Source organism: Bufo gargarizans, chromosome 5, assembly GCF_014858855.1.
Source record: "Bufo gargarizans isolate SCDJY-AF-19 chromosome 5, ASM1485885v1, whole genome shotgun sequence".
Classification (NCBI taxonomy): Eukaryota; Metazoa; Chordata; class Amphibia; order Anura; family Bufonidae; genus Bufo; species Bufo gargarizans.
In genome coordinates, this window is record NC_058084.1 from 236,615,134 (window position 1) to 236,631,224 (window position 16,091).

The window sequence follows — 16,091 nt, forward strand, 5'->3', positions numbered from 1 at the left end:
GCATCTGTTTCTGTAATGGCAGCGGGGCCCGGTGCAGTCACTGTATTCTACTACACCGAGTCCGGCTCTCTGTAGTATACGGTAATCATTGTTTATCCGTATACTACTCTCTGTATATCCGGCTATTGTTTAAAGTATTCCAATCCTCTTAATCCTAGCGCTGTACTACGTACAACTAACTTCTTGGCAGTTATGAGGCCGGGCGGGCGCTCGTAGCGTGGCTCAGTACGCTCACTGCGCCTGCGCCGCCCACTTTATGAATAAAGCAGGCGGCGCAGGCGCAGTGAGCTATGCTACGAACGCCTGCCCGGCCTCCTGACTGCCAAGAAGTTAGTTGTAAGTAGTACAGCGCTAGGATTAAGAGGATTGGAATACTTTAAACCATAGCCACACGTTAGATATGATTACCGTATACTACAGAGAGCGGGCCTCGGTGTAGTAGAATACAGTGACTGCACCGGGCCCCACTGCAATTACAGAAACAGATGCCGGCCCCCATTTACTACACAGGGACACTGTTATGAGGGAACTGTGGATGACACATAAGATGCTATATATGTGTCATCCACAGATGCCCCCATAACAGTGCCATCCACAGACCACCATTACGATAGTTCAGAACCCACCAAAAGCACACCTTTTGATTCAATTTTTTTTTTCTTATTTTCCTCCTCAAATACCCAGGTGCGTTTTATGGGCAGGTGCATCTTATAGGGCGAAAAATACAGTACCAATATGTTGTGCCCAGCTCGTGCCATCGGTGTTTCACAGCACAATTGTAAACTACAGGTAGCAGGGAATCGGTGTTTGATGCCAGAGAGGTAGCCTGACAAACAGCTACCTCATCCAAGGAAGGAAAGCGGGGAGCGCGCAAATTTTTCCTGACTCTGGGAGGTATTGACGATAAATAATACAGGACTCTTAAAAAGCCCTGTTATTGGAGTTAGCAATAAAAAAAATAAATTACAGGGAATGTCACTGCAGTATTTTGGATAAGGAAACGTTATACAGGAGAGGCCCTGCTGCCACTTTGTTGACTCTAGATAACTTCTGCCTGACCGCACGTCCACGATGCATTTTGATATCTTCCCCATCAACTTTTGATGTTCTTTTATGCACCTAACATGGTGACCACGGGTGAAGGCGAATCATTGTTCGATTTCTGAGAGGGCGTCTGAGAAACGAATATGGCTACCATTTCAAAGCAAGGCAGCATGAGTTGTGGGCCTGCTGTTGATCCTAACCCTGTAAAAGATTTTATGTTTGGGCCTGACTTACGGGGCGCCGAAGGCGCACTGTCTCCCGTCAGCCGGAGACCTGCTGCTTAGCTTCGGGAGCGAGGATCTGTGTTCAGCCTCGTTCCCAGGGCGGCTTTTGCTAGCTGGGAGGCTCCCTGCTCCTAGGTCTACCTTGAGCGCCGAGCTGATCACTCTGTGCTCGACTTGTTTGTCTGTCGGTCATGTGACGCTGGCCACGTCACATGACCCTCACTCCCTACTATAAATACAGGCAACCTGGCTGGCTACAGGTTGTCTGTGATTTTGGTCCCTTAGGCTGTGTATTATTATTGTTATTTAGCTTACCTTTGGATTTGACCCTTGATCTGCTTCCTGACACCATTTCTGCCTGCTCCCTGAACCTTGATGCTACCTCTCGGATTTTGACCTTTGCTTGCTTTTGGATTTTGTCTTTGCCTCTTCTTTTGTACTGACGTGACCTCCTGGACTGACCCCGGCTAGTTGACCCACCTCACCCTTCTGTTTTTGGTGGTACCTTGCTTGTTCCACCTCTGTCCGCTCTAGTGCTTCCTCTCTTTGGCTGTCCGCTTCCCTGCTGTCTCTATCTCTCTGCTTGCACTTACTCAGGTCACCTAAGGCGGGTGGTGCAAGTAGGCAGGGACAGGGGACCGGGTGGCAGCTCAGGGGGTGCACCTCCGCTCTATCTTTATACCCAAGACTCTACCCCGTGACACTGACCCTGTAAAATATTTTGGGTTTGGGCCTCCAGGTGAGCTGACCCTGTAAAAGATTTTGGGTTTGGGCCTGCAGGTGAGCTGACCCTGTAAAATATTTTGGGTTTAGGCCTGCAGGTGAGCTGACCCTGCAAAAGATTTTGGGTTTGGGCCTGCAGGTGAGCTGACCCTGCAAAAGATTTTGGGTTTGGGCCTGCAGGTGAGTTAAACCTTTAGGATTAGATTCGCGGTCCTTCTGGTAAGCTGCGGTGGAACCGACAAACCCAACTTCATTTTTATGGCTGCATTATTCTGCAGGTGCCCGTCATACAGCTCTAAAGATGCCTTTGCCATCTGCATCTTTATAATCAATCTGTGGCCTTAGTCTTTCATCCAGACTCAGTCATTGTGCCACTATGTGTCGTCCTCATCCTGCTATCTCCACAGTATGTCATCTTGCCACTCATTTTCATCACCATGCTGCTGGTGCTGCCTAAAAAGGCCTTAGACTGATCACCAGGCCCACAATGTAAGTCATTTTATACACACACATTTGAAATCAAAAATACATTTTCGATGAAAATAAAAAAATTAAAAAAACATTTCCTGTAGATTTACTTGTATATGAAGTGTCATTGCAGCAAAAAAAAAAAAATATTACAAGGAAGAGGCACTCCTATACAACCTGTATATCACATAAAGGAGGGCCTCATTTACATTGAGTTGCGGGCCTTTAGGTGAGCTGACCCAGTGAAAGATTTTAGGTTTGGGCCTTTAGGTGAGCTGACCCTTCCTGAAGAGGGACATGAGGAGATCTTGTGCACCGATTCCCCAAACTCCTCAGCATCCACAGTCAGAAGAAGAGGAGTGTGGGGAATGGCAATTATTGTTTAATGAGGTGGATGATGTGAGTGAGGGTCTTGTTTGGTCAACACCACAAGTCAGGAGGATGACCCGAGTGAGGAAGTGGAAGAGGGGTTGCTGGACAATGACATCACTGACCCAACTTGGATAGGTGGCAAGCCAAGCTAGGACAACAGTACAGAGGGGGAGGGATCCACAGCACCGCAACAGGCTGGAAGAGGCTGTGGGATGGCAAAAAGGGAGAAGGCAGGCCACACCAAATAGGCCCGCGTCCAGTTGTCCTTAACCCAGGCCTTTGAACCAAAGCGCAAATACCCAGCCACCCAACTACAGGCCATAGCACTTAAGGCAGTCCTTTAAAAATAGGTGACCCAGGAAATGTTGCCATTTAGGCCTTTGGACACTAAGGCTTTCCTCAGCCTCATGGTGGCGGCCTTCCAGCGTTACTCAGTCCCAAGTCGCCACTATTTATCTTGGTGCGCCAGGCCCGCATTACACCATAGTCTCCCCTAACATCACCCGTGCCCTGACCAACGCAGTTATTATGAAGGCACTGGACAAGTGCCTTTGGCCAGGGACGCTACATGTCCTTGGCGGCACACTGGGTTAACCTTGTGGAGGCCGGGAGCAATTCGTACCCTGGGATGGCACTGGTGCTACCAACACCAAGGAATGCGGGCCCACTTCCATTCTGGATGGATTTTCACCACCATCACCACCTACATTAGTTTAAGCAAACCCCCCCCCCCCCCCACCTTCTCCTACTCTATTTCCACCTCAGAATTATAATCTTTCAGCCCCCCAGTCAGCCATCAGTCAGTAGCTGTAAGCAGTGTAGCACGGCAGTGGGGAGGCGGCAACAGGGCGTGCTGAAATTATTTTGCTTAGGTAAAAAACAGCACACCGCCGCAGAGCTGCGACAGAGTATAAGGGACCAGACTGAGCTGTGGCTCTCGCCACTCAACCTACAACCAGGCATGGTTGTTTGTTGTGTCTGATAATGGCCGTATCTTGTTGGCAGCTTTTCAGCTCGGCAAGCTCACACACATGGCCATCATACAGCTTATATGTCCCATGCACAAAAAAACATTCAAAACTTATACATTAATATAAATAAAAACAAAACACATGAGTGGAGCTAAACCAATGGGATGGCCTGTTAATTAACTTCAAAATAACCAAATAACCATAACATATTTTTAAACCGTAAACCATAAAAACTTTTTTTTAACCATAAAAATACAATAAATACAAACAAAAATATAATTATTATTATTATTACAAAATGCAATTGTGCAAAAATTTTTAACCTGACAACGCTGGCGGCAGAGTGCGTGGTTCCTTGGCCAACCAAGCAGGGTAGATTATGGGAAAAACACAGCAGTTCCAACAAAGGCAGGACAACACACTCCAAGGCCTTGGACAGTTTTAGGACACCCCACCAGCACCCTCAACCTGATGCACGGCCTAGTGTCACAAGTGTGGATTTTTTTTTTTTTTTGAAGATGGTGAAGGAGTTCATAGACTGTGCCAGGGTCCTCAGTGATCCCTCTGACACTCTACGCCTCACAGGTGCTGGCCTGCCCTGCCGCCAGCGTTTTGTCAGAGCGTGTATTTGTTGCTGCTGGGGGCATAATAACTGATAATCGCATCAGTCTGTCAACTTAAAAAAGCTGACAGGTTGACTCTTCTAAAAATAAACAAGGCCTGGATTTCCCCCGACTTCTCTACTCCACCAGATGAAAGTGGCTGAAAATGAAGGCAATTTAAAGGGAACCTGTCACTAGTTTTATGGTGTCCTAACTAAGGGCAACATAAATAAGTGACTGATTCTCTTAGCACAATGCTGGGTCACTTACTTTAATTGACCCAGTCAATCTGCCAACATCTTGTATTGAAAAGCTCCAGCTCATAATGATGAGTCATGAATATTTATGAGCTCCTGACTCTCCCCGCCCACCTGCTTCTGAATGACCTGGGCCTCTGTGTGCACCTTCAGCAACATGGCCACTTACACAGCCCGTACATGCCGCCTTCATAATATCAAATGTTATATAAGCTTCAAAGTATGTCACGTACAGTAGCGTAGGATTTGTAAGTGTATGTGCAAATAAGCTATTTGGGATGCACACACATTACACTGGAGATGTAGCCCTGATAATGTTACAGACTAGCATACACCGTGTATGGATAAAGTAGAGTATGTGTCATTGATATGGATCAAACGCACACACAGTAGATGTGGCACAAATTATTTAAATTAGCGCTGCAGACACAGTTTTCTGATGTAGTACAGTATTGGTCACAGAAAGATAAACACTATAAACTATAACATTAAGCCCAGATTTGTAAGATTTGACAAAGAAACCCGTTTCACATGGCGTACTGTGTCACAGAAAAAAAATACAAACACACTATGGACACTAGATTGTGCCCAGATTAATAAAATTTGAACAAAATAAACCCTTTTCAGATGGCGTACTGTATATGTTACAGAAAACACACTATGGACACTAGATTAGGCCCATATTTGTTCAAATATACCTAAAGAAACCCTTTACGGATGGAGTACTGTATATGTCACGGATGTGTATTAAACGCACACACTATAGACAATAAATGTGGAGCTGATTTGAATTTAAGCAAAAAAAAATAAAAAAAAATAAATAAAAAAAAACACTGTCTGCAGATAACATACGGTATATGTTAGTAACAGTGCTCCAGACTAAGAAAAATACCTAGTGCTTGCCGGATAACACTGCCACAAGTAGCCTTAGGCCTCTTTTAGACGGGTGTCACGTCTTGGCTCTGGATACGTCCCGGGTACATTGCGGCAAACCCGCGCGGGTGCAATGTGTTTTTCACGCGCGTGATAAAAAACTGACTGTGGTACCCAGACCGGAACTTCTTCACCGAAGTTCAGGTTTGGGTTCAAGGGTGTGTAGATTAAATTATTTTCCGCCGCACCTGAGGGGTTAACTGCAGCAGATCGCAGCTCCCTGTCATAGAGGTCGGGTGCCAGCTATTTGATTCCGGCACCCGCCTCCTGTATTTGTATTAACAGGTCAGTTATCTTCATTGGTGGTGCAGTGGCCACAGCCCCTCCCCTCCTCCTCCCGTCTTTCTTCTTATTGGCAGCGGCAGCAGCACAGGGGGTGGGAGAGACTCCTTCTCCACTGCGCTGCCGAGAAGAACATCGGCGGCGGGGCAGAAAACTTTCATCTCCTGTGCGCCGCCACTGTATTCAATTACAGAGCTGCAGCGGCTGGTCTTGTCGCCATTTGTAAATTCTAAGTCGCATTGGCGACCATTTTGGTCGTCATCTGGAGCCCTGAGTACTAGGTATTAAAGAAAAATATCTTGCTGCTGTCAGACACACACATAGTAGTCCTTAAAGTGATTCTGTCACCAAGTTTTGGGCTATATAGAGATGCGGACATGCACGGCTAGATCGCCGCAAGCATGTCCGCAATATACCTGTCCTATAGGGCTGTGTGCTTTTGATATGTAAATTAGTCTTGTAGGTGCCCAAGGGGCTATACGAACCTTCCTGGTGCCCAGCCACGCCTGCCTGTGTCCTCAGAATCTCCTCCTTTCATCACCAATAGATTGCCATAAACTCTCAATGCGCGAGCTCGCGCATGCGCAGTGCCGGTATAATGTTCCTCCCCTGTCCTGGCATCAGCCTATCACGACCGGCGTGCCTATCACATATGTGACACAAAGGGAGGGAAAAGGGAAGGCTCTGTCCAAGGGAGAGGGAAAGGTGGTGACCCCTATCTCACCTTGAGGCTGGCACCTGACTGCCCTGACGTCCCTAGACAGGTTCCTCACCCGTACGCCGATCACGTGCCTAAAACCCTGGCTTTCCCTCAGATGAGCCCTAGATAGTGAATAGGGCGGTGGGAACACTAGTCCGCACCACTAGCTCTAAAGGAAAACACCAAGGGGAGGACAGACAATACAGACAACATATAATCCCAGGTGGGCGACAACAGAAGACAACAAAAAGCCCAACAGGGATCCAGAGGGTAACGCTCTGGAACAACAACCAGGATTCACAGCTCCAGTGGGTCAGTATAAAAGTCCAGACAGGAAGCTCTATATCTGGCAACCAGAGAAGTGAGAGAGGAGAATATAAGGAGATTGGGAGTGACAGACCAGAAACAGCTGAGGAGGAGAAGCTACGGATCCCTGAGTGAGACAAAAAGGATAGTAAGGCAAACACAGAAAACTATCATTAAGAAACAGCATGATCTTTAGACATAGAACGCGCAGCCACCCGCTGCGACTTCCTGACCCCGGGTATAACGGAGTCAGCCGTGGCTCTTGACACCCTCGTGACACAGCCTCAGGGAAAGAACTGCACATCTATTGTTAATGAAAGGAGATTCGGAGGACATAGGTGGTGCTGGGCTCCTTTACAGGCGGGCGTGGCTGGGCACCAGGAAGGTTCGTACAGCCCCTTGGGCACCTACAAGACTAATTTACATAGCTCTAAAATCCTTTTTTAACCCCTTCCCGACTGCAATCCGTTTATATATGTGATATTTGCACATGCCCCGTGCAGCTATCACGTCTATAAACGTCAAGCCAGTTCTTTAATCCAAGCGCTGCAAAGCGCTTGGATTAAAGCTTCTGCCCCTGTCCTGCTGCTGTCATGGACAGCATACAGTGCAGTAATGACGGCAAGGGACCAGAGTGGCCCCTTGCCGGCAATTGATCCGATTGGTTAGTCGATGCAGACTAACCAATCGGATCGCGGCAGTGAAAAAATTCTGGTTTCAGGCTCTGATCTGCGCTCTGCAGATCAGAGCCTGAAATCAGATAGTGTTCCTAGTGCACCCCGATCTGTGCCCCTCCAAGCCCCCCTTGTGTCCGCCAGCCCCTGTAGCTCATTTCCTGCCTCTTGCCCTGATGCGGTCCGCCCCCTCCCCGCCCCATACATTCCTCCTGCCCCAGCCTCCCTCAATGTTGGCGGCCGTACCCCCCCCCCCCCCTCCACCCTTCCAGCGCTGCCCCCGGTCCCCCTGCTGTGTGTAATGGCGGTGGCTCCATTCCTGAGCCGCTGCCATCAGGAGAGAGTGTCCGCATATGCTGACACACTGCTGTAACCCCATAGATGCCGCGGCATCCGTGGAGTTAATAGAGGGAGGGGGCTCCCTCTCTCCACCATCGGGGCTGCATGGCAACCGGACACTTTGCAAAAGTGCTCGCTGTTGCCACCTACAGGGCATCTGATAGTATTATACTTTGCAATGCAAGAGCATTGCAAAGTATAGTACAGCCATCAGCTCCACTGGATCTTCAAGATCCAAGAGGGACTTGATAAAAAAAAAAAAAAAGTGAAAATAATAAAAGTACAAATAAATACCAATAAAGAAAAATGTTAAAAATTAAAAAAATAAATTGCCTTTTCCTAAAAAAAAAAAATAAAAAAAAAAAATACACATATTATGTATCATGTCCGTAACGTCCGTCTCTATAAATATATCACATGATAGAGCCAGTCCGATAAACACCATACAAAGTAAAATTTAAAAAAAAAAAAAACTGTAAAAAAAGCCATTTTTGTCACCTTACATCACAAAAAGTGCAACAGCAAGCAATCAAAAAGGTGTATATAAAACAAAATGGTACCAATAAAACAGTCACCTCATCCCGCAAAAAAATGAGACCCAACAAAAAAAATATATAGTTCTTAGAACATTGAGACTAGGGCTGCAGCTAACGATTATTTGAATAATCGATTAGTTGCCGATTAATTTCTACGATTAATCGGGAAAAACGACAAAATTACAAAACAAAGCGGTTTATATGATTTTACCTGAAAAATGATGTTCAAGGGCCATATTAAAACAAATTGTGGATGGCACTGTTATGGAGAGGGGGATCTGTGGGTGGCGCTGCTATGGAGAGGGGGATCTGTGGGTGGCGCTGCTATGGAGAGGGGGATCTGTGGGTGGCGCTGCTATGGAGAGGGGGATCTGTGGGTGGCGCTGCTATGGAGAGGGGGATCTGTGGGTGGCGCTGCTATGGAGAGGGGGATCTGTGGGTGGCGCTGCTATGGAGAGGGGGATCTGTGGGTGGCGCTGCTATGGAGAGGGGGATCTGTGGGTGGCGCTGCTATGGAGAGGGGGATCTGTGGGTGGCGCTGCTATGGAGAGGGGGATTTGTGGGTGGCGCTGCTATGGAGAGGGGGATCTGTGGGTGGCCCTGTTATGGAGAGGGGGATCTGTGGGTGGCGCTGTTATGGAGAGAGGGATCTGTGCACTGTTATGGGTAGAACAGTGCACAGATTCCTTTCCCCATAACAGTGCACATATCCCCCCTCCCCATAGCAGTGCCATCCACAAATCCTCCACCCTCCCCATAGCGGTGCCATAGACAGATCCTCCCCCGTCCCCATAGCGGTGCCGTAGACCGATCCCCCTCTCCATAGCAGCGCCGGCCCCGCTGCTCACAGCAGACTAATCACTTACTGCATCTTTATTTTACCTTACAATCGTGACGCTCCAGTAACAACTAACAGGCAGAGAGGAGGGCGGCGTCACGTCACTTACGCACGTGACGCACCTGCTCCGCTCACTTTATGAATGAAGGAGGCGGAGCAGGTGCGTCACGTGAGTAAGTGACGTTACGCCGCCCTCCTCTCTGCCTGTAGTTGTTACTGGCGCGTCACGATTGTAAGGTAAAATAAAGATGCAGCGACTTAAAGTAAACCGCCCGCCCGCATAGCAACGAATCGGCGATTATTCGATAACTGGATTCGTCGACAACGAATCCAGTTATCGATTATCATCGATTACATCGATTAATCGTTGCAGCCCTAATTGAGACACTAAAACATATTTTATTTTAAATATGCTATGATTGTGTTAAAGTGAAATAAAAAAATATAAAAAAATGTGTACATATTAGGTATCGCCGCATCCGTAATAACCTGCTCGATAAAAATATCACATGACCTAACCCCTCAGGTGAACACCGTAAAGAAAGGGGAAAAAAAGTGCCAAAAGAGCAATTTTTGGCACCTTACATCACAAAAAGTGCAACAGCAAGCAATCAAAAAGGTGTATATAAAACAAAATGGTACCAATAAAACAGTCACCTCATCCCGCAAAAAATGAGACCCTACAAAAAAAATATATAGGTCTTAGAACATTGAGACACTAAAACATAATTTTTTTTATTTCAAATATGCTATGATTGTGTTAAAGTGAAATAAAAAAAGTGTACATATTAGGTATCGCCGCATACGTAATAACCTGCTCGATAAAAATATCACATGACCTAACCCTTCAGGTGAACACCGTAAAGAAAATAAAAAAAAGTGCCAAAAGAGAAATTTTTGTCACCTTACATCACAAAAACATCATTTTTTTTTTGTTTCAGAAATGGTATTATTGTGTAAAACCTAAATAAGAAAAAGTATACAAATTAGGTATTGCAACATCCATAACGATCTGCTCTATAAAACTGTCACATGACCTAACCCCTCAGATAAACGCTGTAAAAAAAACTGTTCCAAAACAGCCAATTTTTGGGTCACCTTGCCCCATAAAGTGTAGTAATGAATGATCAAAAAATCCTATGTACCCAAAAATGGTACCAATAAAAACCTCAACTCTTTCTGCAACAAACAAGCCCCTGCACAAGACGATCGGCAGAAAAATAAAAAACATATGGCGTTCAGAAAATGGACACACAAAAACAATTTCTTTTTCAAAAATGCTTCATTAAGTAAGACCGAAACAAACCAAGAAAGTAGACATATTTGATATCATTGCGTCTGTAACAACCTGCTCTATAAAAAATAGCACATGACCTACCCTGTCAGATGAATCTTGTAAAAATAAAAGCAGTGCCAAAACAACATTTTTCGGTTACCTTGCATCACAAAAAACGTAATATAGAGCAATTTAAATTCATATGTACCCCAAAATAGTACCAATAAAACTGGCACCTTATCCCCTAGTTTCCAAAATAGGGTCAATTTTGGGAGTTTCCACTGTATGGGTGCATCAGGGGGGCTTTAAATGGGACAAGGCATCTAAAACCAGTCCAGCAACATCTGCCTTCCAAAAACCATACAGCGTTCCTTTCCTCCTGCGCCCTGCCATGCGCCCTTACATCAGTTTACGACCACATGTGGGGTGTTTCTGTAACCGCAGAATCAGGGTAAAGAATATTGAGTTTTGTTTGGCTGTTAACCCTCAATGTGTTAAAGAAAAAATGTAATAAAATGGAAAATCTGCCAAAAAAGTGAAATTTAATCTCCATTTTCCTTTAATTCTTGTGGAACACCTAAAGAGTTAACAAAGTTTGTAAAAATCAGTTTTGAGTAACTTGAGGGTGTAGTTTCTACAATGGGGTCATTTATGGGGGGGTTCTACATTGTAAGCCCCACAAAGTGACTTTAGACCTGAACTGGTCCTTAAAAAGTGGGTTTTGGAAATTTTCTTAGAAATTTAAGGAATTGCTTTTAAACTAAGCCTTCTAACATCCTAAAAAAATAAAATGACATTTCCAAAATGATGCCAACATAAAGTAGACATATGGGAAATGTTAAGTAATAAATATTTTATTAGGTATGACTTTCTGTTTTAGAAGCAGAGAAATCGCCATTTTAAAAATTGTGAATTTTTCAAAATTTTGGGTAATTATTTTTTTTTTTCATAAATAAAAGGTGAAATATATTGACTCAAATTTTGGACTATCATGAAGTACAATATGTTACGAGAAAACAATCTCAGAATGGCTTGGATAAATAAAAGCGTTCCAAAGTAATTACAACATAAAGTGACGCATGTCAGATTTGTAAATTTTGACCTGGACACTGGGGCATCAATGACCCTTGGTGATGAAAGGGTTAAAGAAAATGAAAATCACACAGCCCTATAGGACAGGTATATTGAGGACATGCTAGTGGCGATCTAGCCGTGCATGTCCGCATCTCTATAGCCCAAAACTTGGTGACAGAAACCCTTTAAAAGGACTTTGGGTCTTTGAAAAGCTTTTGTTCGCTTTTTTGAATTTTCAAATATTTGCACCATACAAAACAAAAAAGGTATTGCAGTGCAGATATGACAACGGCAGACATATCCACAATTTTTATGTCAACTATTATGGGAAAACACATTTTTTCTGTATTTTATATTTTTCATCAAAATCTGGACCTGAAAACCAGAAAAGGTATTGAATTGCAGATGACTCAATTCAGGGATTACACCATAGACAGCAAAAATGTGTTAAAGGGAACCTGTCACATCCAACAAACATCCCAAGCTGGCAGCAGTACCTTATAGAGTAGCCAGCAGCATGTTAGTAACTATATTTTCTCCTGCAGGCAATTGAAGCAAAAGCTGTAAAAAAAAACGTTCTTTAATCCCCTGCCGGCACTCTTCTCTAGTCAGGCTTGTAGTCACTGAGGCAGCAGCCTCCTTGCTTCAAGTCACAGTAACCATGCCCCCCTTCCCTGCCCCTTCGCTGTGACTGACAGCTGGCAGTTCAGCAAAGCCAGCCAAACTGTCGTGCATAAGCGCTGTCAACCACAGCGAAGGGGCAGGGAAGGGGGCGTGGTTACCATGACTTGAAGCAAGGAGACCGCCGCCTCCGTGACTTCAAGTCTGACTAGAGAAGAGTGTCGGCAGGGGATTAAAGAACGTTCTTACAGCTTTTGCTTCAACTGTCTGCAGGAAGAAAATGATAGTTACAAACATGCTGCTGGCTACTCTAAGGTACTGCTGTCGGCTTAGGATGTTTGTTGAAGGTGACAGGCTCCCTTTAAGCTTATTGAAAAAATAATGTTTTCTGTATTTTATTTTTTGGCCTACATAAGGCCCTGACAACCTGCAAATGCTTTGAAATGCAGATTACACAATTAACGCATTACACCCTAGACCGCAAAAATGTGGTCAGATTCTTGGAAAATCTTATTTTTTATTTTTATTTTTCACTTTTTCCCAATATATGGCCCTGAAAACCACAGACTGTGTTCAAATGCAGAGCACTGAGATTAATGGATTAAACCGCAGACAGCAAAAATGTGGTCAGATTCTGGGTCTTTGACACATCTTTAAAATGAGTAATTTGCGATCAAATTCTCCATACACTCTCTGTCCCTTCCTAACAGCAGCTCTCCCTGACTCGCAATGAGCCGATCCCGCGTGACCGGGTGCTATATAGCATTCCGGCCAGCCAATCACTAATGCCAGTAGAAAACATGGCTACTGGCATTACAGTGATGGCAATACTTACCTGCACGTTTATTGGCTGCTTAGCAGGCGCCAAATGTGCGGGAAGGAGACTCGAGCATGGTGCTCGAGCACATGTAGTACTTGGCAGAATACCGCCATTTGCCAAGCATAGCGATGCTAGAGCCGAACAGGTACTCGGCCGAGCATGCTCGCTCATCACTAGTAAGTAGCAAATTTCTAAATCACTTCATTTTAAAAAAAAAGCCTCTACCCCCCTGAAAAAGCTCTAACGTCATGGCTACTAGGGGTCTCGCTTTCACCTAAGTTGCAGTCGACTGCCTGTTACCAGAGACAGCTTTTGCCTGACAACAGAGACTCAAGAAGGGTGAGAGGATGTGGGGACGTGTCAGAGCTAGCTGGGATTGTGAGCCTGATAAAACTGTTTTTATACTACTTCTGAACATCTGGAAGTTATTTCTGTAAGCTCTGGAGCTGAAAACAAAACAGTGGGAAGTACAGGAAAGGATGTACAGCGATGGCAGAAGGGAGCCAGCACCCACTGCTTCTAAGTGAAATGCATCTAGCTTAGCTGAAACAGGCAATAATATGGTGGGTTGGATTATATAGTGTGGATTGCATATTGAGGACGGTTGTTCCCTTATACTATATGCTTGAAACAGTGTAGCCAACCTGCTAGGCATTATATGCGATATGTGGCATGGTATATTAGATACATATGGGACAATTGGGTTTGGACCACAATGTGTAATATGTAATTGATATCAGGATTTACCATTGCCTACTGTCTCTTGGTGATATATTTGGGACTGGGAGTATCTTGGGGATACACCTATGTGGATCAGTATCTCCAACATTGCTACTTATTTTTATATTATTGTCTCTGATAATGAATTGATTTGTAATAATAAAGATATGTTCATTTACTATTCATGTATGTCTTGTTTTTGGTGACTGTTGATGTTGTGTAGGTCACATTCAAACTTAGTAGTTTGTCTACTTCGTTTTGGTTAGGCAATAATATGGCTAAAGCAAAAAAATAAACACATTAGGGAAGCCAAAACATAAATGTTCCTTCACAGTTATAATTGTACAAAGAAGCACAGCCATTATGCAAACATTTTTTTTTTTTTTTTTTTTAACGCAAGTATACTTTAATATGCTAGAAATAAAACAATTGCATTACTTAGATAGTATCCATAAACCACATTTTACCTTATCGGCATCTTGCTCAAATAGCCTAAGTTGAAAGCACTGGTCCAATTTTAGCTTTCGATGGTGCCAAACTTGATGCAGATGTTGTCTTGTGGAATGTAGTCTATCAAGCATTGTTGATACTTTAGGTAAAAAATTCTGAAGGTCAGCATTGCCAGAGCTAGAAGTTTTTTTGGGAAAACTTTCACTGTTTTGGATCCTTTCCATGAGTTTTTGTCCTTCTATATCAAGGTCTTCAATTGGGGCTTTAGTTACCCTTTTTTTTAATTGACAATGTGAATCTATCATGCTTCGGGCACTTTCTAAATCCTGAGGCAGTTCTTTGTTACCAAGCATCTCTTGTAGCTCCTCAAGTCGTGAAAGCATATGAGTAGCTTTACCAATGAAGTCCTCAAATGCCAACCTGATTTCTATCCATTCTTCATGGTTATACTCCAAGCTACCATCAAATTCATATGTTAGCTGAGAAGGATCAACAACTTTGGTAAGGCCTTCTAAAGAAACCATATTAGTCTAAGGAAGGAACAAAAAAAATAAATAACAGGAGTTAAAATCTGGCAAATAAATCTGTCCTAATGTAATATACTTTGTAAAAATACTTCCAGTTCAGCCTGTTATCCTGTAAAGCTGATCCAAAAGAACACAAAAACAGCCCATGAAGTAAAAGCCAACTTTCATTATCTCCCTATATATTGATGCATGTGCAGTAAACTGGTTTTCAGCCGATACTATAGGCTCTAAAGTGCATGCGCTGTTGTGCAACTGTATAGAGATGCATGAGTAAAGATGACATATCTAATGCCTGGCCCTGTAAAACAACATTTGGAGGTAGGGTCTGCAATGTTGGAGGAGAGGGATCTCTACTGCATATAGGGTAAAGGCAGCATACCTGGTGCATGGAAATACTAATTTCATACTGTCTAAAAATACTAAACCTTTTCCACATGTCAGTGAATCACGGACATGTGCTGTCCATATTCTCCACAAACAGCACTTGTATCCACTGATTTGAAAACGTTTATTCACACATCCTTGGGTCAGTGGAAAAACAACGCAGACCTGAACTATTTTGGTCCATGGATAAGGACCAAACACACCCACAAAAGTCTATGGAACACAGATGCCGTCCGTTTTCACCAACCAATGATAGGAGATACTGACAAGAACAAAACCATGAACAAAGCAAAATTAGCATTTGCTTCAGGTGAGCTATTTGTCACTGCTGTTCCTGATGACATACTCCCTTTAAAGGGAACCTGTCACCGGGATTTTGTATATAGAGCTGAGGACATGGGTTGCTAGATCGCCGCTAGCACATCCACAATACCCAGTACCCATAGCTCTCTGTGCTTTTATTGTGGAAAAAAACCCGATTTGATACAGATGCAAATTAACCTGAGATGAGTCCTGTCCCTGACTCATCTCACATACAGGACTCATCTCAGGTTAATTTGCATATGTATCAAATCGTTTTTTTTGACACAATAAAAGCACACAGAGCTATGGGGACTGGGTATTGCGGATGTGCTAGCGGCGATCTAGCAACCCATGTCCACAGCTCTATACACAAAATCCCGGTGACAGGTTCCCTTTAAGTCTCAAAATGCTTCTACTTCTTGTGGGGTCCTGTACTAGTTGGGAAAGGTAGTTACTGAATAGTAACTGTTTATGAGATCCACTTCAAATGCATCATATTAGCTACCTAATTAACAATTTGCCAACTCATCAATTTCCCTTAGCAGTGAAACTTGTTATTTTTTCTTGGTACCCATGTGGCCTGATTTCCAGTAGTTGATAATGCCATCTAAATAAGGTTCACCACTATGCCTTCTTGGAGACAAACC

General features: G+C 44.1%; 1 protein-coding gene across 4 annotated transcripts in view; it reads right to left on the minus strand.

The window, feature by feature from the left end:
- The window catches only part of TRIO (trio Rho guanine nucleotide exchange factor), a 584,493-nt gene that overhangs the window by 452,316 nt on the left and 116,086 nt on the right, over nt 1–16,091 (minus strand). For all 4 annotated transcript variants that reach the window (XM_044293534.1, XM_044293537.1, XM_044293535.1 and 1 more), the window contains exon 5: nt 14,248–14,760. In XM_044293534.1, coding sequence (XP_044149469.1) covers nt 14,248–14,760 — 513 coding nt within the window. The remainder of the gene's footprint in view (nt 1–14,247; nt 14,761–16,091) is intronic.